Consider the following 26,250-nt stretch of genomic DNA (forward strand, 5'->3'; position numbering starts at 1 on the left):
TTCCTCCCTCAGGGCACGGGTGGAAATCCACCTCCTGACCTTGTGTCCTATAACTTGCCCCAACTCCTTTTTCTGAGCCTCGTGGCAGTACCGGCGCCTTCTTTTTTTATTTTATTTTTTATTGGAAAGATTTACAAAGAGGAGAGGGAAAGATCTTTCATCCTCTGGTTCACTCCCCAAGTGGCCACAATGGCCTGAGCTGAGGCGATCCAAAGCCAGGAGCCAGGCCAAAAGCAGGGAGCTGGATGGGAAGTGAAGCAGCCAGGACACAGGCCCAGCATCGACAACCTCTAACCTTCCTGGTTTGCTGATTTTTGCCCCTGCTCTGAGTACACAGCTAGAGGGCACAGATTGGGAAATGGGTACAAAGCACTGTTCCCTTTCACCTGAAGCTCGGGGCGTGCTTTCCTCATCTGATTTCTGAGAAAGGGCACAAGTTGGGAGCTCAGAGTCTGAAGGAAGGACTGGATATTCTTAAAGTCACAGACATCATGCCCTACACCTTTGAGTTACGGGGAAAGAACAATGATGCCATGGGGATGCATCAGGTACATGCTATACCAAACAACCTCCTGCTTTTGTACCTCCCTGCACACACAGGAGCTAGGGGTGGGAGGAGAGAGAGAGAAGGGGCATCTTCAGTCGACTGGAACTCTGAGAAGAATGCATAGCGGGGGGCCTTGCCCCCCCAGTGGGCACTCCAGGACAGCACACCTTGAGGTCAGGTGCTAGGCTCATCCCTTGAGTCTCTCTGCAGTGAAACTAGTTGAGATACAGAGATGCTGCAGGCGGCATCCCCATCTCCCACTGTAAGGAACTCTGCCTGAACACACTGATGGGGGAATATTATATCTAGCATGGACTTAGATTCCATTTAGCTGCTCTGAAAGACAAAAGCTAGCTTCATTTTTTTGCTTCAAAACTCCTTTAAGTGGTTGGTTAAAACTCAAAGCAGAGACCACAAGCGGGCAGTCTCTGAGCCGGGACTGGCTCTGAGGAGGTCCTGTGTGGCACACGGGCCAGGTCTGTGATGACTGGCCTGCTGTGTGTGTGTGTGTGTGTGTGTGTGTGTGAGAGAGAGAGAGAGAGAGAGAGAGAGAGAGAGAGAGAGAGAGAAAGCTCCAGGGTCATCACACTGCTGTGACAGCGGAAAGAGCATGGGCAAGGACCAGGATCCAGAGCTGGGACAGCATCATAGCAGGCAGGCAGTGCAGCAGTAACAGGTGCTTCACTCACCTGCCACAATAGCGGAACTGCACGGTCATCTTCATTAGCTAATATGAAACCAACACTAAGAATTTCTGCATATCACACCATAAAAACTGCAGTAAATGTTCTGATATTTAAATGAGCACCAAACACTACAAAGAACAAATTGGTAGCAAGGGTTCTGTTAGAAACTCTCTTCAGCTATGTATGTTAAGGGCAGAGATATTATAACTATATATGTATATGTTCTTTAAAAAAAAAAAGCTACTCCTGTAAAAATCTGCAAATGCTGTCAACTCACTTCTGAGCTGCTCAACTTCCTCATAGTTCAATCCTGAGGAATTCATGTGGTTCACTTTTATTGTACTACTGTTACGCATTCTCTTTGATCATCCTTTCCTAAAATGATTTTTAAAGACCTGTAAACCTTTTTTTATTGCATAGGACACTCTTCATGACACAGAGATTGGGAACTGCAAATATCCAGCACTGGAACAAGTTTTACAAATATTTCATTTTAACAATTTGTTACATACTTTTTTGTTTGTTTGTTTGTTTTACAGTTTGTCTCTTTTTTTTAAAAAAAAAAAAAACAACTGAAGTGAGAGCTAAGCGTCAACTGGGGACCATGAAGCGCTGAGGGAATGTGAGGGTTAGAGCGTAAGATGAATGATACAAAGGAGAAAAGCCATAATTCTTGCCGGCTCTGTATTGTATTTCCTTCAAAAGCAACTGTACACGTCGTGATCGGTTCATGGTTAAACATCTCTGCTAGTCTGCTTTGGGAGAGCAGAAGTCTTTCAGGGTTTCCAGTTCCTCTATAAGCTTCTTGTTCTGAACTTCCAGCACCGCCACCCGGCTCTCCAGACACTTCACATATTCTTTCTTTCGACGCCGACATTCTTTTGCAGCTTCCCTGGAAAAAAAAAAGGAGAAGCAAAAGGGCAAAGAGAAATGTGTACGGCATGCTATGGACAGACAGGCTGGAGTTAAGCTCCGAAAGCGGGATCCCGGGTGTGTTCCCAATTCACTGTCACGCGCTAAGGCAAACTGGATTCTTAAGGGTCCCCCGTGCCCCTTCCACGAGTCCACAGGGCAGGTCATAGGAGGGCTGCATCTCCTGCCTTGGTTAGGGTTCACAAGCAACAAGGTCCAAGCCAAAGACAGTTATTCTGCTTTATGGCAATAAAGATCTTTGAGGGCCTTGAGTTCCTCAATCAGAGTCTTGTTTTGGTTTTCAAGCACAGCCACACGGTTTTCAAGACATCTGACATATTCCTTCTTCTTCCTGCGACACTCCCGGGCGGCTTCCCTGGAACCAACACAAGGCAGATGACTACAGGAACAACCTCTTATCATCCAGATTGGCTCAATAAACTGCCCCCAAGTGCCACAGCCAAGCAATCCTACTTGGAGTGTGTTTGTACAAAACCACGCCACAAATGTAACCAAGCACATGCCTTTGTGCACGATTACCCTCAGACAACCGGAACAACTTGAGAACACAGTAAATTCAGGGCATACATTCCATGGTAACAATGACCAGAATTATATTCAGGAAGCTACAACAACAGGACACAGCACAAAGTAGAATTTCTATAAAAACATTTATGGATCCTTTCCATTCTCTTGGTTATTTGTATGTGCCAGAAGCCACGTATTCCATCACAATAGGTCAATTTTATTGGATCAAAAAACAATTGTAAGAATTCAGCCTCAGAAACCTTAAATGTCAACAGTGGATTTTTTTTTTTAAAGACTTAAACCTCAAAAATCAAGATCAGTCACAACTGTAACAACAGTTTAATGAACACACCACAGATCAGTTACAACTTATAATAAATAAAGCATGCATACTTTTAAAAACCAAAATGAAACGGATACTGCTTCTGAAAAAAACTAAGGAAGGAAATAATTGGAGTTACATAACGCTCAATAATTCAGACAATTTCAGCCCATGAATATGAGAACATCATGATTAAAATTATGAAAAGGGAGCTGCTGAATAATTCAAACGTGTATTGTTTCCAAGACTGTAATCACAGGACATGCATTTATAACAAATATACTGAGCTTTCAAGCATTGTAAGCAGGCCCAGAGAGGACAGCAGACCAACAGGCAAAGCAACAAACCCAAGTAAACAGGAGCTGAGCATTCTCACGCATCGCCCCACCAAAACAGAGCCAGTATTCCAGGGTAGAGATGGAAGCTGCTTCACTTAACTCCTCTAGAAAAGATACTCTCTGATAACATCTTCATTTTGGACTCATGCCACAGTAGCTTCCCCTGGGGGTATATCGCTACTCTTCACAGCAAAAAAGAAAAGAAAAAGCCTATATTGAAACAGATATTATCTCTCAAGTATACTTTGACAAAAGTAGTGGAGGAGACCTGAGGACCAGCTCCTATACTGCCGGCGTATATGGCCATAATCCTGCACTAAGTGTGAGGGCAGTCGTTCTATTTTTAGGGTAGGTGACTCCTATACTGTCTAGAAATCCCAACAAAGTGCAGAAGATCGACCCCCTACTCCCTCGCCAAGAGCAATGTCTCGCCCTAGGAATCCTCTTAGTTCTGAGCTTCTCAACTGGTTAACAATTTAAAAAAGAAGAACTTGACAAGGTAGTGATTACTTTTATCTTAATGGTGCATGGGGAAAGGGTAAGAATAAATCCATTCATATTTACACATTTGTCAGTGTGGGAATATAATTCAGCTATCTTCCACAGAAGAACTAAAAAAATCTATGAATACCAAGGTTCTCATAATTAAACATCATATATATTAACTATCAGACCTAGAAGAAAAGTGGTCATTCTACAAGGCAAATCACCATTAAACAAAATGTTGGAGTACCTAATGGCAGTGCTGTGAGGTGTTTAACTGTTTGCTCTAAGTATCACTACCTTATATTTTGTAACTGTATGTGGTATATATTTGTATATTATCAGAGTCAAAATGGCCCAAGCACAAAGCTCTCAAATGTGCCAGTGGCTGGTACATTCCAAAGTACTCAGCTATGGAAAACACCTGTTTCTTCTATTAATAGTTAGCTCTGTTTTCAAAGTCTTGCACTTGTCTAGATACGTTCATATTCTCAGCATTCAGAGGAAAGCACAGAGCAAACAGGAAACGCTGACAGGACTAGAAAGAGAGGAAAATGGTTGCAGAGGGCATTTAACCTAGTGGACGCGACGCTGGTTAAGACACCTGCGTCCCACCATGAATTGTAGGGGTTCGCCGCCCAGCTCCTGCTTCCCATTTCCTGATATAGCAAGGCCACAGGAGGCAGCAGAGATGTTCCTATTATCCGTGCGGGAAACCCAGGCTGAGCTCCATGACCCTGGCCTCTGTGGGCATTTGAGGAGTGAACCAGCATAAGGGAGCTCTCTCTGTCTCCTGTCTCTTCCATAAGTGGGGCTGACATTGTGGCTGGCAGTAGATTAAGCTGCTGCCTGCAACACTGGCATCCCCATGGATGCTGGTTCAAGTTCTGGCTGCTCCACTCTTGACCCAGCTCCCTGCCGATGCACTTGGGGAAGCAGCAGCAGATGGATTAAGTACTTGAGCCCCTGCCATCCATGTGGGAGACTGAGATAAAGCTCCTGGTGTTGGCTTCACCAGTGTGTCACTGAGAAATCTCTCCTTTGAAATACAATAAATAAATTCTTTTTTTTTTCAAGTTGTTGCTGTATTGGTAGAAATATAATTAAGTATCTATTGTAGATGCTAGAGAGTAAAGAAAGACCTAAGAGATCTCTGATGTGCGAAGCGTGAGATGATGGAAGCCTTCCATCCTTTGCATGAAGGCACGCTTCCAGTTCACACGCAGGTCTGTCCCAGATGCCCTGGTGTCCGGGCTCAGGAACACAGACTGCTTGGCTACCGATCCTGGTTCTGGCCAGACTGCGCTTGCACGATCTTAAACAGCTTCCTGCTGGCCTCAGGTGAGCCCACTTCCTCACTGTATCCCCATGTGAAGCTGTGTGTGCAGGAGAAACATAGCACCTTAAAACCCATGTGCACACATCTGCTGCCTGGTGGGATTTCCAGGGTCTGAAATTCCACCTGGTAGGCCTGGAAACTGCAGCCAGCTTAAAGACTCCTCAAGCCCATCCCAGTGTGCTACAGGAGAGGCCTCACAAACTGACTTGCTGCTTCAAACTCATCCTCAAAGGGACACAGGGGCATGGGAGGGGGCATGGGAGCAACAAGATATGCAGGTGTTCACCTGAATAATCCATTGCCACACACAGTTCTGCTCCCGCACAAACTATCTGTCCTCTTATTAATACTTCTTCGTAAGGTCACGATCGGCTGGGTGGCTCTGAGCTCCGTTCATTCTGAAATCACATTAATTTGTCCCAATTTCTAAAGGAAAGCAATGCCCCTCCCCTAAATAACATGCCAGCTCAATAAAATTCTGTTTAAGTTTATATTTTAAACACGTAAGGAAAATGGAATTTTATGATACGCTGTCACTTAAAAAATTTCAAAGATATAGAGCAAGAATACATGAGAGAAAAAGAAGGCAGACTTAGAAGTATGCAGAAGGGACTTCCTAAGTTGTGTACGTAGCCTGAAGTGATCTGAATTCATTTTACTATGTTTATACTTGCCAGAATTTCTCAGAATCAACAACATGTATTCCACTATGCTGGGGGAAGTAAAGTTACATTGTAGATACAGGGAAACATGCAAAAACAAACAACAAAACCCTAACATTTTTATTCCTCATACAGAAGCTAAAAATTTACACCCATCACTTATTTTACAAGGAAAATGTTGAAGACTAAATATTTTTTAGTAACACCTTCCCGTTGTTATTTTCAAACATGAAATGAGTTCCCTTTGGAACATGACTCTTACGATGCACACACACATGCCTGCTGCTGCTGGCAGGGCTCACGGCCGGCCGGGGACATGATCACGCTAGAAGGTAACACGGTCATCTTGGGCAGATCACAAACCCCACACGGCACATCCCGCAAGAGCTCAGGCGAAGCATGGAGTGCTTTTCAAAGCCTCAGAGCCATGCACTGTGTGCCCCGTCAGTGCGTCCCGATTCCAGGCGACCCATCTTACCTGTTTTTCATGAGCCTCAGCTCTCGCTTCCTCGTGGCCTCTTCCGCTAGTTGCTGGGGACTGTGCAGCCCTCCCGGGGATGCGGCCATCACCACTCCCTGTGGCAAACCGGTCGTGGGGGCTCGGATCTGGTAGGTCGGGATGTCACCCGTGGCGGCTGCAAGGGAACAAAATATTACGGGCTTCTATAAGCAGTCCACAGGAAATCACACACTTTTGACAACTCTTAATGCTTGAGATGTTTGTTGGGAGGATTCTAGGAATCTGAAGTGTCAGAGTTCTCCAGCATGGAAGACAGTGGTACCAGTATTTCCACATGCTCTACACATTTAAGATAGAAAAGGTCCTGATACATTTTAGACAATTCTCTCTGTTTCTTTCTTTTCTTTCTTTCTTTTCTTTTCTTTCGTAACAAAAGGCTAAAGTTGCTAGGCTTTTGCACTGGGAGTTCAGTGAGCCTCACATCCGCAGCGTACTGCTGAGTACCTATGATTCAGCAGCCTGGTGGGTTAGGGCTGCCAGGGAGGCAGCCAGGACTGGGGGACTAATTTCACACTGACTTCACTGAATGTAGAGTGGGAATGAAAGAAGCTGTGAACAGCACAACCCGCAATAAACAGATCTTGGAAACCTCCAGGGGCACAGGCACAGCGACTGGAAATGAGGCGTTAACAGCGCTAATGTTACTTCCGATGTAATGGATTTTACCTGTGTGTGTCATTTATAACTCTTTAAAAATGGCTGTATTAACCAACTAAAAAAAAAAAAGTTGTACATTTAGCCATCAGCTCTAGCCAGGCAGTGGGAGCTGGCATTAACATGCCACCACCAAAAACCAAAACAAAAAACTTAAGCACATTCACATTCTGGGAAGGTCCCAGTGGAGGCCTCCCTGCCCTGAGCTTCAGTTAGCCAGCAAGCCCAGCAGGCCAGGCCTGTGGCAACAAAGTGGCAGAGGCAGCGGGAGGAGCCCAGGTGGGACACTGCCATACAGCAGCAGCAGTGCCCTTCTGAGACTGGTTGCTCTGGGGAAAGATAATTGTAGTCATTCTGAGGTTTCTCAAGATCATTGTATCTTTCTAAGTATTCATTTAAAAAAATCTTCTAACAGTGTAGTCATACAGCTACAAGGCAGATTTCATATTTACTTAGTATTCAGATTGAACACTAAAGGCTGCCCGAGTTTTTTCCTGATTTATAAAAAAAAAAAAAAAATCGTCTCACTCCTGTGATCCTAATCGGCTCCTAAAAGTGAAAGATGAGTCTGAGCCACCAGTGCTTCAACTTTGAGAACATATGGCTTAGAGTTGATTTGATACTCCAATGAGACATTACAAAACGCATGTTGTCTCAAAGCTAAATGCAAGAGAGAGGTTTTAAAGAAAGTTATTGAATCCTATAAAAATTAGTCTGAACCAAATGCCAGTCCAAAGAAGAAATGTGGTTCTTCCACATTTTAAGAATGTCTCATATAGCCCTTGAGAAATTTTGTGCTTTTAACCTTCGAGATAATATCAGTGAAAATAGCCCAGCAGTTTAGAAAAGTCAAATGGAAATTAACTGGCTTAAGTGCTTCTGTTTGGGCAAATGCTGGCTGTTCTCCTTGGGCTTGAGAACTAAATGAAAGAATCAAATTTAAAACATGACTTTGAGGGAAGATCACTTAGAGGTCTTTGCAGCAGAATTAACTTTTTACAAACCCATTTCTAGGGCTGTGCTGCTGCGTATTCTATTTGGACTTATTCAACAAGGCTGAGGAATAGTGACAGAGGATCACCAGCAAAGGTCCTGTCCATCCTGGGCAAAGCCCTCACTTTGTGTTTCTGGCTTTTCACATGGCTGTATAGCCCATGTACCTCTTCGGATGTTGAAGACAACTTTCTGTACCTTGGAAGCATGGAAGCAGAAAGAACTCCATACTGTTTGCAGTGTCTTGTGCAAGCCGACCCAGCAAACGAGGCGTAGCCCAGTTCGTCCCCTTCTCTCCTGGCCCACATCCAGGGGGGACTGTGGGATCACAGCTCAAACAATGGGGACAGCTGGAGGCTGCTTTCTAAAATCAGAACAATGGCCACTGACGAAGGAGGAGCTGTGCTGGCATCTGCAGGCAGAGCCTGCTCCATGATCGGTCGTTCTTTCCCAAGTGCCGCTCACCAGAAAGTACAGTAGAAGGCTCAGAGGGGCACAGAGGGGGCTCCCCCTGTCCTCTGGTTTTGTGTACACATTAGGAAGTTGGAGCAGAATGCTTCTACGTGATATGCAAAGCGAGGCTCTGGGTATCCAGTTTTGGAAAGGCAAAAAAAGAGGGAGGTGGCAACATTTCCACCAATGAAAACTGAGGTTCACTCACTGGTTTTGGATGATCAGATTGGGCTCAAAAGAACTCTGCCTGTGTCGAGAGCCACCAGTACCCTTCAAGGACCAGACTGGCAATGTCGAGAGCAGCAAGAGCTCAGAAAAAGTTATCACAGCAGAATAGCTTGGACAGGGACAGTATTTCGGAATGGATGCATCATGAGATGTTGGAGAACAAACCGAGTTTTCTCTTCATTGTTCAGGTGTAACACATTCAGCTTATTTCCTTACATTAAAAAATAACCAAAGGTTCTAACTCGTCGTTTCATTCCAGAAATATGAATTAATATAAATCAGCAGGAAACAGTATGAGTTTCTATAATGTCTATATACTTGTCACGGTCAATGGATAAATTCCAAATATAATCTTTTTAGCAAGTCCACTAAAAAGACAGGGACAATGAGAATCTCTTGTTTTGAGGACATCTACAAGTCAAAAAGTTCTCTTTTCTTAAATGCATGATTTAGAAAGCTCTTCTCTTGGGTTCAGTTTGCATTATGATGGACTCAGAGGTGACTGAGCAGATCGGGTGCCAGAGATCACAGATCAAAGAAACACTTTTCTTCCTGTCTTCTTAAAAAGGTCAACTCCTGTCCCTTCTAACTAGTAAAAGTGGTTTTGTTTGTTTGTTTGGGTCAAGTTTCACTCTTTCTGAAAATATATGGGTCATCAAATGGGGGCTTAAAACTCATGACTAAGGGAAGAAGTGAAAAAAAGCTGTTTATCCACTAATGTTTGTCTGAGGCAAGCACAGGCTCCAAGATTCTCAGAGGCCCTCTCTCCATCACCTGGACCCCTCCCCGCTGCCACTCCCAGGCCCAGCATCCAGCACAGTGCTCGGCAGGTCACAGGCACTGCCTGAGTTTATGGGTGTGCTATGAAGCAAATTTTGAACTTGGTAGGGTTTTGCCCAAGCTGTCCGTCGGGATGGTTACGTTATCAGAATCAGGTCTTCGGCTGCAACGTGTGTGCGTGTTCATTCCAAGTGTCCTTTCTGACCAAAAGGCATCCTCCCTCGGTGCACTTCAGAGACATCTTCCTATGGCAACTTAGCAGCAGACTAGTTCTAATTAGAATCTGAAACAAATTACTTAGGTTTACTAAGCACTATGTTGTGGGAGAAGCAAATTCCTACAAGGTTCAGGTCTGGTTAACGACTTCATACCTCTCTTGGCAAGCTTTAAACACGGCACAGCAGAAAGAGCATGGGGTTTGGAGTGTGGGTTCTAGTCCAGCTCTGCCACTTACCAGCCATGTGAGTTGGGGCAAGTTCAGTTTCCTCATCTGTAAAATGGGGATACATCATCTCATTTGATACTCACAATAAACCCTGCAATGTATGTCAAAGTGTCTAGCACAGTGCCTGGCCCATGGCAGGCAGGCAGCAAATGTCAGCTCCCTTCCTCTTCCCTCCTTTAAGCCCTGAAAGACAATGTCCCAAACCATGCTCACACCGTACAGACTGTTAGGAGGCAAAAACACCCACAAAAATGTGGTCACCTGGGGCTTCCCTTCTAGCAAACCTAGGAACCCAAAGTATGTATGTATGTATACATACATTCTTACTCTTTATTGGTTAAAACTAAGCCTACTGAAAGCTTTACATGCTATAATATAGAGACTAAGCCATTAAAAGATGACATAAAACATCCTTTATCCAAGTATACCAATCACTTAAAATAAAGCCTTTAAGGCAGAGCACCTTGAATGACCAAGTGCTATAAGCTTGTCAGTTTGGTCTTAAGAAATCCCAGAAGTCACAGCAGGGAGCAAGCAAGTAAAAACTCCAGCTGAATGCCTGTCCCTAGAGCTTTCAAGGTACCACAAGCCATCAGCACCCCCAAATGGTGGGGACTCCATGGTCTGATTACTTTGGGTGTATGGAGATGCCATGTGGCATTGTGCATATTAACTGAATAAAAGCATCTCCTAGAGCTTCCCTGTCTCCCTAGGTCACCTCAGTGGGATGGAGTGGGGCCATAGGGTGTCTGCTGAGCTCTGGCCCCTCTCCCCAGCCTGGCAACCACCTTACCCACTTCCTTCCCTCCCGCTCTGCTCCTGACACTCGCGCTGGGCCGGGCTAGTCTGTGTCCCACACTGTACTTTCTCCAGGAAAGTTAAATCCTGTATAAAAATTTCTAAGCACTGAACATTTGTAAACTTGTTACTATAACACATAAACCACATAGAATTAAGTCATTAAGTATTTCTTTTCAGCTTTATTGAGGTACAATTGACAAAAATGGTATATTTTCAAAACGTACAACGTATTGCTTTATATATATGCATACACTGTGAAGTGATTATTACCATCAATCAGACTAAGCAAGTTATACATAAGCAATCTAAGTGAAAATCTTAAGTTAAAAAAGGATGAAGACTGAAATTAAAGGTTCTATATAGTGGCAAGTATATGTTCTGACATCCTACAACAGTAACAATGCGTATTCCAGGAAAACAAAAAACTCTATTTTTGCTTATTTAAATGACGCTAAATAATTTTTCACGTTTTAAAGGCAGAATGTAGCTTTCCATTGCAGCTCATTTCACATCGGCACTGACAATATCGAGTCTGTTTGGAGGAGCAATGTAGCATGCGTGAACGGAGGCAGAGGAGCAGTCTGAAGACACAGCCTTTGTAAGCTTGGGAAGCTGGGGAGAGTCACTTTTCCCACTGGGTTTGGTGTTCAGTCAGCCTGATGGTACCAGCCCTAGGTGATGGAATCCCATTTACAGCCAGATAGATGGAACCGGAGGCCCTTATGTTAAATAAAACAAGCCAGACACTAAAGTACAAACGGCCTTCTCTCCTATGTGGTCCAGTGGTTACAAGAGGGGACAAGAGGACACAGAGGGTGGGAGGTTCCGGAACAGGCACCAGAACAGGCCAAGGGATGGGTTCTAGGGCTGCACAGCACAGAGATGTGTCAGGTTCTGTAGAAAGAGCCAGGAGACGGGAGTTGGAGGCTGCCCAACACAGACTAACTCCTGATTGGATCAGTGTGCGATGCATACCTGGACCCCCGAAAACATCTTAGTAATGTGTGCCCATGAGAAATGCTTTTTGTGAGACTAGTGCCTGCCCCGCGTGTGTCAGGAGGAATGCGTGTGGGATGCTTCTCCTCACGCCGCACTTGGATGTGGCGTCCCCAGGGAGACATGTGCCATGCCCCTGACAGCTTCTTCCACAGCACGTTCCGTGACCTGAACTAACGTGCATTTATCACATTACCTGACCTGGTGGGTGCGGCGCGGGAGTGAACACGAATGTGATAGTATCACAATTATTTGAAGTAAATATCTCAAATTGTACTGCATTAACATTTTTCCAAAAATAGTAACAGGAAAACAACATAATGGAACTTTCAACTTCACTTTCCATACAATTTTGGAGTTTTATAAAAGCTTAATGTAGGTAAGTGACTTCTGGTTCTTATTTTTAACCCTATTTTAACTTTGCTACCAACTTTAAACCTCATGATGAGTTGTTACAACCTCATCAAACCATTCTTTCACACATAAATTTCTAAATAAATATTGTCAAAGTCCTCCTTGTTAACATGCATCAAACATTTAGACACTATTTACCACATTTGAATAGTTGAAAAGTCTGTTTTTTTTTTTTTTACAATTTAGAAACCTGTCCTGAATACAACTAAGATTCAGAGACCAAAAAAAGATACAAAATTAAACAATTAAACTTCTAACATAATCAATTCATGAAACAAAAACTGTATTTCTAGTGAAAATTTAAATAATATAACATAATCCCACACATACAGTCACTTTTATATTTAATTCCATGGTCCTATAGTGAATGTTCCCCCAAATCTCTTCCACACCAGTGATTCCTGTCTCTCCTTCTCTCAGTAAATCTGCTCTTCCTATATATATATATATATATATATATATATTTAGAAGAAGTCTGGTTTGGGATTAAAACAGTTTTTCAAACTAAGTTGCAGATCATTAGTGGAATCAAAAACTCAGATTTCACCAATTTTAAAAAGACAGAAGGATGGCAACATCAGAGACACGGTAAGGAAAGCATTCCACCTGACACCGGTTTCACATCTACGTACTCATAGGTCTACTGCATCTCAAAGAAAACCTGAGTCAGGACCCAGGGGACAAGGGGCTGAGAATCCAAAGGCAGGCTCTGAAGGCTGCTCTACACCTTCAAGAACATTCCTTCAACCCTGTGCTATTTTGGCTCTTAAAAAAAAGGGGGGGAGGGAGAATAAAACTTGTGCTTCCTTTTCAAATAGCACCGACTGTGAGAACTGAGCAGGCTCTTGAACAGAACGATTTCCAAAGCCACAAACAGGGTCTTAGGAAAACTAGTGGTCTGTTATTGTCTATCAGTTTTGAACTTTAGCAGTTACAGGAAAGGAAAATCTTGCAAATACAGTATTTGGAAGAAGAATTATGAAAAAAAAAAGAGGAAGAAACAGATCTTTAAGACAACTTTAAATATCACTGAATGCAGGTTGTATTTGCTCGGGCTCAGCAAGGCCCTGAAGGGCTGAAGGATGATCAAACTGTGTCAGAATCTAAACTCAGTACCAGGTTCCCAATCAGGCCAACTGTGCAAACAACTGTGCAATCACACAGAGGTCACCGGGTCTGAGTCTTTCACAATCAGTATCTGTTAACTCAGAAAAATAAAACTCCCCTAGAGAAACGCTGATTACAGATCGCAATGCCAAAGCCCAAGAAACAACGCATAAGAGCAGCTCCTCCCAGGCTGAGCCTTGGAGGGCACACCGAAGCACAGGTCCTGGTGTCGGAGAAAAGCCTCCAGTCCTAACATGGTCCAACCGCCCACCGGGAGGCACACCTGACGTGTGCGCCTGCCAGGCGGCCCAGTCCTGTCCTCCGGGGGTTGTGGAGTTCCCTCCACGTGCCCCTCTTCCGGCAGATACTTCCTTCCATTGAAACGCAGCAGAGAAAGGCTTACAAGAGAAGCTATTCAGAATAAGGGCGATCTCGGAGACAAGAAGCAGTGGTGAACTAGTTAACAACTCAAAGCTCTCCGCAGCGCCGGACAGAAAGGAACTGACTAAATCACAACGTGACTCGGGGCTGACGTCAACTGTGCAGCTAGCTCGAAGTTTAACTTGTCCACTTCCCTGCTGAAACATGATTCCAGGAAATGTAATGACGTCAGCCCTTTGAACTCAATTGGCTGAGGAACAGACCATTTTAAACGCAGGAGGAGAAAACGAGTAAGCTTGCACATAAACATCCCAGCACTCTACTCACTCGGTCTGGAGCTCCGCTCCTTCACGGCACCGGGAGCTTGCTCAAAATCTTTTTTTTTTTAACAACGTGAAGAGTATTTCCGTTCAATTTGTAGTTAAGAGAGAGTTTGCAACAGGTTGCAGATGAAATAATCCCTTATCTGCTTATTTTAATAGGGCAGAATGGTTTGCGGGAGGCAGGCGGGCAGAGGGGGGAGGGTGGAAGAGGAAGCGAGGGAGGGCTAGGGAGAGCGAAAGCGCGAGCGAGAAAAGCAGGGGGAGGGAAAGGGAGAGACTGCTCGCTGCTTTGGTTAAGAAAGCAAATAATATCCAGCAAAGATGAGACTACACTAACGAAGTGAATGGAATATGCAGGCACCAATAAAAAGAAACGCTTACTCCTAAGAAATGAACCCTTTTGAAACGCAGAGCTAGTTCAAAGTACTTTTTCTCAAGTTCAAAGAAAGCTCGGCAGAGGTCCCGGAAGCCCCTCTCCAGGACGGCTTACCTGTCTCATCTCCAGTGACAGCCATAACGGCCTTCTGCATGCAGAGCCGTCCGTCTCCCGTCTCCCCTCTCACAGGGAAACAGAGTCCAACACGAGCAAGCATGTGCGGGATGAGGAGGAGTATTGACATCACAATGACGTCACGAGCCTATCACTGCCATCAATTTGCTTTGTCACAGGCAAGTTCTCCGAAACCAAAGCCCTATAAAAACCCTTCCTGTAATAAATCATCTTAATGTTTTTGTTTCTCCCTTTTACATAAAAACCTCTTAGAGACAGACTCTGGCAAAAAAGTAAAAAATGCCCCGTTAGCATTAAATGTTATGTGGCTCTAACTTTATGGGGCTTAGGGTTTTTATGTCCACAGTTTCTGGGTGGACATTGGGGGAATAAGCCCTCTTATACATTTTTTCATAACTCAGAGGAGAGTTAGGAAAATACATAGGTTTGATCTTTGAGGACTAAAAAAAATAAAGCACATTGACAATCAGCACAAAAACACTGCATCTGATAGACATATCAATATTCACCCACATCTGTTCACATAACACATTTTTATTTGCTAAGCCATTTGCTCAAAATCATAAAGCGTAGCTGTTCCTAAGGTGGCAGAATTGACCAATTTCACCTGATAGGAGTAGACAGTGAAACAGTCAAAATCCCCCGTGCTGATGTAGCGAGCATTCCATCGCAGTCAGTCACGTACTTGCTGACTTTTGACAGCCTGGGCTCACTAAAAGTAGCAATTACAGATGATTCAATCTAACACATTATCTTACCAGATTAAAGCTCTTCGAAAAGTCCTTTTTAACTTCATGCAGAAATCACAATTGCTATTCGTAATTTTTAAAACCACATTTCGTTTGTGTCATTCAGTGAAGGCTCAGCACACGAAGAGCTGGATCACGCCGGAAAACTGAACAAAAGCCAAGTTAGACACAAGTCGCTGTGCGAAGGTCACAGCCTGGGGTGGGGAGGTGAACGATGAACATCTCTATGGCACAAAAATTCACTACATGTCGCTGCCGGGTTGCTGAACTGCCTACTGCTGTCTGCAAAGTTCTAATACATTCCCTGGACTAGTCAGAGTCAATCAGGACCCAGAACCAGTGCAGCTCACCTTCATTCACAGATGCTTATTCAACAACGATGTTATGTTAGGGACTTGACTAGGTACTAAAAATCCCTGTCCAGTTAGAACTTAACCCCCCGGCAGAACACAAAGACAGTCCCAGAAGAGCAGTTCTCTGCCCTGGGAAGGTGCAGAAGGAACTTATAAAAGGCTGTAGAAGTCAGGGCAGGCTTCCTGAAGGAAGCACCATTTGAAGCCAAACTCACAGGGAGAGTGTGCTCATGTGGACAGGAGGTGGGCACAAGGATGCCTTTTGGAGAAAGAGAAAGCACAGCCTTTCCCAGGCAAGGAAGAAAACAGAGCTGCGATACAGAGGGACTGGGAGAGCAGGAGGAGGTCAGGACTGGAAGAAAGCCGAGATCAAGCCAAGACTGGAATTCTGGCCTTTGCCTACTACCCTCCTAGGAGGAGGACTTGAGGAAGTAGTGAGGCCTGGAGGGTGCGGCCATCTGGTACCGGGTCAGTGCTCTTTGAAACAGTCCCCAGAAGGCTCCCCTGCCCTCTCTGGCATATGGGAAACAAGTAAAAGCTGGTCATCCATGCATCAGGAAGCAGAACCTCCCGGGCACTGACCTGCTGGACTTGGGTCTGCTGTGACCATTACCCAATTCAGGGTGCTTCCGGACACAGCCTGCTCTGTCAGTCCATGTGGGGGAGGACAGCACTGACGATGGGGGTGGGGAAGAGTCAAAATACACATGGCTTAGCTAGGGGGCACAGTCTATGTGGCTTTGCAAGCAGAGGAGACAGAGTAAGGGCTGGCACCAAGGTTCTGACTTAGAGCAACAAGAGGAACAGCACCTCAAACTGAGACAGAGAAAACAAAAGATTTGGCGTGGGTAACAGTGGCGGCCAAGATTGAGGGCATCTACATCAACAGAGCGGGCACCAGGGGGTGAGGCCCAGACAAGCCTGAGGACAGTGCCAACACCTGGGAAGTGGGCAGAAGGAGATAAGCCCAGTAAAGGAGCCCAGAGGCAGGAAAGAAAAGAAACAACTACGGGGAGGCAGTGTTATCCGAGAAGGGAGGAAGCAGGGCCCAGCGAGGAGATAAACAGGGCACTGAGAACTCGGAAAGGAGTTCCTAACCAGGCCTTTCTAGAAGGCTACTGACTGGAGGCTGGTGAGGGAATGCTGTCCGGAAAGCTTAAAGACACGACAAGAAGGCCATGACCTTGCTGGCTCTCATGCAGAGCCAGGACTCCTGACTGCTACTAGTTGGAAAAAAGGACACAGCATGGGAGAAAGGGGAAAATGTGGAAGGACAGGAAGAGAAGAAATATAAAAATGTATATGTACTATAAAATACATAATACTGCAGATTAATTCATAATCAGCATATTCTTAGAAGTCGAGTTCAGTAAGGTTAACTGGAAGGTCAGCTTAGATAAAATACTAGAGATAAAAATAAGATAAAATACTGAGATAAAATACTAGAAAAAAAGCACAATTCAGAACAGTAGCAAAAACCATAATACATTTAGAAATTCAGTTGTAAAACAGTATGTAAGGTTCCCACGGAGAAATATTTAAACTGCTAATAGTAGTAGATTCAGCTCAAAATACAAGAGACATGTTATGGTTTGGGATGGGTCAACTTAATAACATTACAAAGATTTTAGTTCTCCCTAAATCAAGCTATAAATTAAATGGAATCTTATTTTTGGTTTTCTTCTTTTGCTTCCTCTTCTTCGCTACTACTGCTGAAAAGATCAGATGGGTTCCAAATGTGTACAACTACATGAGTACTACAAACTAGACAAAATGGACCAAGAAGGCGGACCTTGCTCTGTGAGAGTCAGTGTGGGGCTGATGCATAGAAACAGCAGCACAGCACACGGGGAGTTCTGACACAGACCCTACCATGTGATTCAAGGTTGCTCCACCGTTAACGAGGAAAGGATGAACTACAGGCAAGGGTTTCATACGTGGACCCCAACCTGGTATCAGCTATAGAGGTGCATCCCGGATGGACTGGGGATCTACGTGAAAGGTCCACCTGGAATAACAGAAGGGAATGCCTGAAGGCACTTGTGTGACTTCTGGAAGAAAAAAGAGCTCTTCAACAAGGTCTCAAACCACAGACCTTGTGTATTATATAGGACTTACATTCAAAAAGCCCTGTTAAAGTATCACATTTGCAACACAATTCTTCACATTTAAATATATATACATATATATCAAGAAAACTGCTATTCTTTAAGATTATTCATTTAGACACATAGGAATGGTGAAAATCCAACGTCTTACATTTAAAAGAAAACGTTAAGTATTGAGTGAGTACTACGAATTTTTACTTCACAAGCACCATCACTTCTGTTCTTCATAAACTTTTCTTGTAGTTCACATTAACCCTCAGAACACACAGGAGTAAAGCTAATTATCAAGAGATTCATCAAGAATTTGCACTTGATCTTAGCCAAAAGGCCGAGAAGCGATATTCATCAAGAATCTTCTCATCCGTACTTGAGACTTTTAAACTAAAAACAAAGCAAAACAAAACCTGCTACTGCTTTCCTTACATAGATGGACAAACAGAAACAGACTTTAATTAAAACTCATGGTCTTTGAAAGCTGTAGTAAATATATCTATTAGAGTTATTATAGGGACAACGAATAGAATTAACTAAAACTTAATTGAAATCTTAAGAAAGCTTTCAGGGCTACATTCCAACTGCTCATTTCTCTATTGTTAGCTCCTGTTAGAGCTACAACAAATGTACGCTACAAACAGCCCCCAAATAAGCATTGTTTTGAAATGAGTTTTAAGTAGAGTTTAACAGCTGCGGGGAGAAACCCCAAATTCAAGGTATCAATTACTGAATACTTAAATTCCCACATAAAACAGACATATTATGACAACATTTGTAACCCAAAATGAAGTATATTTATGTAACTTAAATTTTTAATTCATGGTTTCAACTTCCCTTGTTTAATAGAAGGTGACAGTCGGGGGCTGTGCTTCCCACAGCAGAGTGCCTGCCCGGCCTCCGTGGACTCCACCTCCCTGCCAGTGCAACCCCAGGGAGCCATGGGAGGCGACTCAGAGAATTCTATTCTTACCATCCACATGGCAGACCTAAATTGAACTCTTTGCTCTTTGGCCTGAGACCACTGCAGGCTCCTGGGGGTGAACCAGCAGATGCAGCTCTCTCTCTCTCTCTCTCTCACACACACACACACACACTTTCTGTCTCTCACCCACCCACCCAAAAAAGTGACGACAACTTATTTAACTTGATTAACATTTTAAAATATTTCTTAAAACCTTATCACTTACCCCACTCCCCCCGCCCCCACTAAAAAAATCTACCTCCTGTATATTTAAGAAAATTATAAAATCATCACTACATGGTGCACGATAGTAATCCATAGTTATTCTAAATGTATGAGAGTAATAAAATATACCTTGAACAACAACCTGGCTGCCTGGGACAAAGAACTGCTGTGTGCCATCAGCTGATTGTGCTGCATACTGTACAATTGTAGCACCTGGTGGAGGAGCTCCTGAATTTGTCATTGTTAATGCCTGTAGTCCCTGAACACCATCAGTTCCTGGGTTAGAAATCTGGATTGCTCCACCTTGGGCTATAGCAACTTAACAGAAAAAGAAAAGAAATATTAGAGATTTCAGTATTAATCCCACATTGGAGGAATATACTCTGGGTCTACTTATCACACTGGCTTCTCACTTTATGCTGAACGGACAAGGGACATCAGTTTCTATGTGGGACAACACCCTGACATAGCAATACTTCTAGACACTTTACAACCAGAATTTTTGCAACTCCATATATACCACAGAGTTTTCCTTTTTCCTGACATCCAGCATATTGAATTATTTAAGAAGAGAATGGAGAAGCAAGCAGGGAAAGGGCCCTACTTCTTCAGTTTCTCCATTCTCTCAGAAATATAAAGTGTTAAGCTGGAGTAGATCTTGCAAGGCAACTCAGTGGAAAAATTTTGTCATACAAAATGTCCAGTCGTGTCACTGAATTAACATATTAGAGTTTTCAGAGTAACTGAACAAGTGTTTTGTTTTAAATTTTCACTCTCATAGACAATTAAGTACTGCTTAACATATCTCAAAGGTCTGTATATCATAAAGATAACAACTGAGGGTTTTCAACAGTAGAGTCTGCAGAACTGATGTCTCCTTAAAAAAAGAAAAAATTACACATAAACTAGTTACTTTTACAATAAAGATTCAAGAACCACATGGCCAGAGTAACACAGAGAAGTCATAGATATGCCTTACTAGAACACTTAATGCTTAAAACATTTCCAAGTCTTTCTCAAACATCTCCAAGGACGGCTAAGCCGAGACGCAGCTGGATAGTAATCTGATAGTTAAAGCTTTCAGAACAATGGAAAGAGTTAGTAGATTGTCAGGGCTCTGACATAAGGTTTCACAGTTTCATCTGTCTTGCCTGGACCATTAGTGAATGGTCTATCTAAAAACAGGATGCTTTTACACCACAAACCCTCCAAAGACGTCCAGGGTTTCGGTAGCATCCAGTTCTCATAGTAAGAAAAGGGCAAGAGATTTTTGCATCTTCAAGTCTCATGTGAACGAATCTTATGAGCTGCCTTATATCTGCAGGTGTATTTTGGATTGACACTAGTTAGAGTTCACAGACTCCATGGTTTAGAAGGAAGAGCCAAAGACAGCACGAGTACAGGGAGTCTCTCACACACACACACAGAACCAGCACTGAGCAGGCTTTGCAGACAAATGCAGGAATGACGACATGTGCTCAAAGACAGACCACATCACAAACAAGGAGTCCAGAAGGTCTCCAACTGCAGTGACAGGCCTCAGCTATTCAATCAACACTAACACAACTACCCAACTCTGGACTTGTTAAGCTGAGGTGAAAGAAGCTGTCACCAAGGGCAGGAGGCACAAAGCAGGCACCTACCAACTGACCTTTCTTCTCTCTCTCTCTCTCTCTCTCTCTCTCTCTCTCTCTCTTTCCCTTTCCTTTTTTCCCCTTTTCAATAATATTTTCCCCAAATTCAAACCAAATTTTTTTCTTTCATACTATGAACAGCTGGCTTATCAAGAATCCATTTCTCTTGTCCTTACACAACCAGATCTGGAAAACAAAAGCTGAACGCATGTGTGTGTGCATGCACAGACGTACAAGCCGGCTGCGGGAGAAAACGCGTCTGCGTGCAGTTTTGTCTTTTGGCCAACCTTTGATCCTCTTCGGCAAAGGTCTCCAGATCTGGACATCAGATGGCAGAGGACCCTCCCGTTGACAAGGTCCTCTGTGGTTTGAATATACTAAGACTGCCCAGTGCTTTCAGGATCCTTTGGGCCTGTGTGTATTTGAGAAAAAACTTCCTAAAGTTTCAGAATATTCAAAAATCACACAACATAAGTTAAGTACTAGAGGAAAAATAAGATGGAAGTAAAATGAATCCAAATATATCCTCTCAGAATTGTGAAAAAGTTAGGGAAATTTTCCAGCAAACATAAAAGTAGATAATCTTTTTGTCACACATTCCTGCTGCCCAGTCATCCTTTTCCTCCTGCACTCCCTACTTCCCACTCCCCCAGATGACAGGTGTCTGTTGAGACAAGTCCCAGACCATCATTTTAAAATAAAGCCACTGGTCCACATCAAGACCATTATGGATCAAAGAAAATGAGAAACCTCTATATTTCCCACCAGTGTTACTCTCTTTTGTATTCATGCTTTCCTGGCCTGACCAAGCAGCTGAGATGGTAGAGGCTTATGCCCTTTGTTGCTGACAATGAGGCGTCTACAATACTAAGACTCAAACTGAAGCGTCTTTTAACTTCGATTATCTGTGTACTTCACTTTATTTTCCTATATGGACCCTTAATCATAAGATAAATAAGACAGTCTCATAAAATAATACAAACAGAATTAAAATTGAGCAGCTAGATTAAACAACAGTTAAGGCTCAGTTCAATTCCCATGGTTCTTCAAGCTTGCTACGATGCTCTCTGCTCACGTAGAATTTAACTTAAAAGCTGTCCAACTAAACTGTTTGCTTGTTTGTTGAAGTCTAAGATTGGCCATATCCCATAATTAAGCATGTGATTTAACACTTATGGGAGGCATAGTAGACACAATGACCTTAAACTAGGAGAGTGTGTCTGTTCAGAGTATAAGCCATTGTTCACTCAAATGTGTTTTCCTCACCTACCAAAGTAACATGGTAACCAGCATGGCATCGCATTAACTAGTCCAGGCTATAAATTCTAAAGCAATTCTAGGACCCAAACCTCTGCTTAGAAACCTGCTATTTCCAGAACTCACTGCCACTGAACACTTCTCTCCAATAGCTGTGAATATCGTTCAAGTAAGCGGAATGTTACTTACAAGATGAAAATTCAAGCATTTTGGTAAAACAAATTTGAACAAAAAAAACGTGCATTTTAAAATCCTGTATTATCAACAGAGATGACAAGAAAGATGGGCTTCAAAGGGCAGAATACTGAAAAAAGAATCCATGATTGGGCCCGGCGGCGTGGCCTAGAGGCTAAAGTCCTTGCCTTGAAAGCCCCGGGATCCCATATGGGCGCCGGTTCTAATCCCGGCAGCTCCACTTCCCATCCAGCTCCCCTGTGGACTGGGAAAGCAGTTGAGGACGGCCCAAAGCTTTGGGACCCTGCACCCGCGTGGGAGACCCGGAAGAGGTTCCTGGTTCCCAGCATCGGATTGGCGCACACCAGCCCGTTGCGGTCACTTGGGGAGTGAAACATCGGATGGAAGATCTTCCTCTCTGTCTCTCCTCCTCTGTATATCCGGCTTTCCAATAATAATTAAAAAAAAAAAAAAAGAAGAAGAATCCATGATTAAATGACAAAGTGTATTTCAGTTAAAATTTCCTCTAAGGTCTTTTTTCACTTGATTACATATTGTTATTCTTTTTAAAAACAATGTATTTATTTGAACGCTAGGACAACACAGAGAGGAAGAGGTGGATAGATTTCCATCCACTTGATCGCTCCCCAGATGGCTGCAACAGCCAGGTCTGCGCCAGGTGAAGCTATGAGCCAGGACCTAGTAGGTAGCAGGGCCCAGGCACTTGGCCATTTTCCGCTGTTTCCCCACACATGTCAGAGCAGGAAGCAGCACTGAAAGCTGAGTAGCTGGGACTCAAACCAGCCCTGCCAGAGTGTTTGGGTCCCTTGCTACCCATGTAAGAGCCCCAGAAGACATTTTAAGCTCCTGACTTTTAGCCCTGCAGTTATGGGGGGGGGGGGTGGTTAACCAGCAGATGAAAGTTCTTTCTCTCTGTATCTCCCTCCCTCTGTAACTCTGCCTTTCAAATAAACAAACAGATATTTAAAATGAATAAGTAAATAAAGTTATATATGGGAAAATTGAGTATCTATAACTTTGCTTTAATTTAGCTTTCACACCAGCTAAATGCATTATTCTAAATTAAAAGTAATAAAATATCAATGTTTGTAAAAAGAAAACAAAAAGCTAAGACTGGGGGAAAGACACCCATAGATAAAAGTTAGGGAAATAAACCTAAACAATTTTTTAAAAAAATGTTATTAAAGGGTCTCAAAAAAACCCACAGACAATACACAGAAGTTCTAGTATAAAACAAACTCCTTTCTTCTAAAGAGAAAATTATATCAGAAATTTTTCTACTTCTAGATGTTTAGCTATTACATTTTGTTATTATTCCTAGTAAGAAACATGATCGATGAAGACATACATGTATGGAAATACACTTCTAATTACAGTACATGTCTCCTGGTTAGTAATCACTTTTGGAATGGAGCAAATAGCTAAATGAACATATACAAATATCAGAAAGTGCATTTTGCACAAAGGTGTGGCTGTTTGCCCCCCGCCCCGTTTTTTGTTTTGTTTTACCTAGAGCCTACACAGAACCACCATGACGTCTCTCTCAGTCTTCTAGGATCATCCTTCACACCCCAAAGGAGACACCTGTGAGAAACAGCCCTTAACCTCTTAGGCGGCAAGGCTAAACACCTGCTTTCCAGATATGCCTTTTCCAGTTGTCCGCCACCACGCCTGCCTCTCCTCTTCCCACACAGAGTGAATGGAGTTTATGCCCCACCAGGGTAAGGACATCACAGTGGTCCCCAGAGGCAGGCTGAATGAGAAGGAACAAGACTATGCGACTTCTAATGTGCACTCCAGTCTCCTGTCAATAGCAGCATGGCCTTTTCCCCCTACTTTCTCCCTCTTTTTTTTTTTTTTTTTTTTTGTCCTCACACCGACCTCTGAACTTGGCAGCTGGCTATCCTTCCTACCTCAAAGACTGAAAACAGACACTGGAAAGGAAAGCTCTTGGCTCTGGTTACTGAACCAACCGTGACAGGAACAGGGCCCCCTTCCCCAACGCTGTCTCTGCTTTGACATTCTCTCAATCCCCTACGCTTTCATGAATATTTCAAATTTCTGCTAACAGTCCAGGTATATCAACCTACAGCACCCACATCCTCTTTCTCTCTGTCAGAATTCCTGAGCAGCACTGAGGAATGCCAAGGAGGTAAGAGGACAGCACCTGAGATGGGCCTCAAGCTGGAAGAAGGCTTAGCATGATTTCAGCGGGAACTGCCACATCCACAATACACGGGGAAAACAAGAACCTTCTATGTGACACTGCTGGGGTAAAAGGAGGAAGCTTCTCCAGTCCAGCGCTGGGTGGCCGGGAGCCACTTGAACACAGCCTGTGCCTTTGGGCAACTAGGTGGCGGGCATTCAGCACTACAGTGACTGGTGTGGTGCAGTGCAGAGCCACGGCAGCCAGCAAAATCAGGTGTTCGTTCCAACATCCTACCACATACGTCCAGTGGGCCAGACAAAAGCATGTGAACAAGAGAATGAGAGAGAAATCAACGTAAAGCTCCAAGGTCCAGTTCTTAAAGAGAGTAGAGTATTCCTTTTTCTCATTTTAGACATGTCCACTCAGCGTCCAGAAAAGGCTGGGAATGAGTTACACCCAATTCTAACAGGTGTCATGGGAGGGGCTACTCAGATGACAAAGCAGAATTAGATTGAGTAGATTGCAAACCTACCTCTACCACAAGACAATTTCTACAACAAACTCAAAGAATACATATTAAATTTTACATTTAACGCATAGATCTTCCTACATATTAAAACTAATAGCTTGTTTTAATAGCCATGTCTTAAATTAAGATTTTTTTCTTAGATAAAAATATATCTAAGACCTCAACCACAGTACTGAATATTATATACACTGTAACACCTAAGTAATTTTTTTTCCTTGTCCTTTTTCTCCTTTTTGTCTTTCTAGCCAGCTTTATTTTCACTATTTTTATGTATCAAATATTCTTAACATGAAAAAAGAACTAGTGCTGTAATCAGAGCAAAAAGTACAGAATTAACACTCCAGTAAGATGCACAAGACTAAATGTGAATATATTTGTTTATTTAGAGCATTCAGTGCGTAAAATTTCAAATAAAATTATCTGTTTAACTGCTAGCTTCAATTCTTTTCCATTTTCAGCAAGGAAAAGCTGCAGCATAAATTAACACAGTAGAGAATAGTGAAATCAATTACATTTAAGACATAATTTAGAAAACAGAGGTATCTTTGAGATTAGTTAGTATAATTTAAGTAATTGCTGGCAACAAAATCCAGCAAGACATTTATGTGTGCATGCATTGTAAAGATAATACTGTTTTAAACTGTTCCCAGAAATGGATATAAACATATAAATAGAAAAGATATGCCCTTTATTTTTTACCCCATATTTTTTATACTCAACCAATTAAAAAAAAACTTTACTTTTCAAAAGTATATGACAGCTGTCAGTACAGATCTTTCAATTTGTTAACATATATTTTCATTTGCTAACAGTTCAGATAGTGATAAAAATGGAATGACACCATGTCATCTCCTGAGCTGTGCACGTCACTGGATGGACTGGGGGCTAGGACTGTGCCAGAGTCATTGCAGCACAGAATGCCAGCAAAGACACAGCACTAGCATTGTGCCACGATGAGCTACAGCGTGAGCACCTCTAGAGGGACCAGAGCTAACACTGTGTCATAAGGAACTACAGCACAGGATGTCACCGGAAAACAATGATGTCAGCAGAGTGGACTAAGAGCTAGCACTGTGCCACAGGGAGCTGCAGTATGTGATGTCACCAGAGAGGACTTAGAACTAGCACTGGACCGTAATGGACTACGTCATAAATTGCATTAGAGGGGCCTGGAGTCACAGCGCTGAGTCACAGGGAACTGCGACATGGAATACCACCAGAGGAGGCTCAGCACTGTATCATAGCAAGCTGCAGTACACAGTATCACTGAGTAGGAGTCAGAACTAGCACTGGACCATGCTGAACTACAGGACACATGGCACTGAGCTGCCTCAGGGAACTGTGGCCCATGTCACCAGAGGACCGAGAGCCAGCAGGTGTCGTGGGGCTCAGTGGCCCACAGTGTCACAGGACCGAGCACTAGCATGTGGCCTAGGGTACTGTGGTACCTAATGTCACTAGAGAGGACTAAGAACTAACAGCGTATCATAGGGAACTGCAGCATACATACTGTATTGCCCCGTGCTAGTCTGATATATGCTAGTCGGCACAGCCATGGTAGCGATGTTAGGCGGCGTTCCTTCTCCCTCTGATTTTTCTTCTTCAATCGTGGGAATAGCAGGCACATCAGAGGAAAGTTCATTCAGTATTTTTCTAAAACATAGTGTAACAAC

The 26,250-nt window shown here is 43.3% G+C and overlaps 1 protein-coding gene across 15 annotated transcripts in view; it reads right to left on the bottom strand.

The window, feature by feature from the left end:
• Positions 1-1,772: 1,772 nt before the first annotated feature.
• CREM (cAMP responsive element modulator) overlaps positions 1,773-26,250 on the bottom strand; it is a 71,702-nt gene continuing 47,224 nt past the window's right edge. For 4 of the 15 annotated variants that reach the window (XM_058669619.1, XM_058669620.1, XM_012927923.3 and 1 more), the window contains 5 exons: positions 26,088-26,230; positions 18,943-19,131; positions 9,900-9,935; positions 6,296-6,452; positions 1,773-2,125 (listed from right to left, as the gene is read on the bottom strand). In XM_058669619.1, the coding sequence (XP_058525602.1) occupies positions 1,981-2,125; positions 6,296-6,452; positions 9,900-9,935; positions 18,943-19,131; positions 26,088-26,230 (670 nt within the window). In that variant the 3' untranslated portion in view covers positions 1,773-1,980. Of the gene's footprint in view, positions 2,126-2,371; positions 2,522-6,295; positions 6,453-9,899; positions 9,936-14,402; positions 14,537-18,942; positions 19,132-26,087; positions 26,231-26,250 lie in introns of those variants that run through there. The other 11 variants (XM_058669622.1, XM_012927924.3, XM_058669624.1 and 8 more) reach the window with 9 other exon arrangements.

Source organism: Ochotona princeps, chromosome 10 (genome assembly GCF_030435755.1).
Source record: "Ochotona princeps isolate mOchPri1 chromosome 10, mOchPri1.hap1, whole genome shotgun sequence".
NCBI lineage: Eukaryota > Metazoa > Chordata > Mammalia > Lagomorpha > Ochotonidae > Ochotona > Ochotona princeps.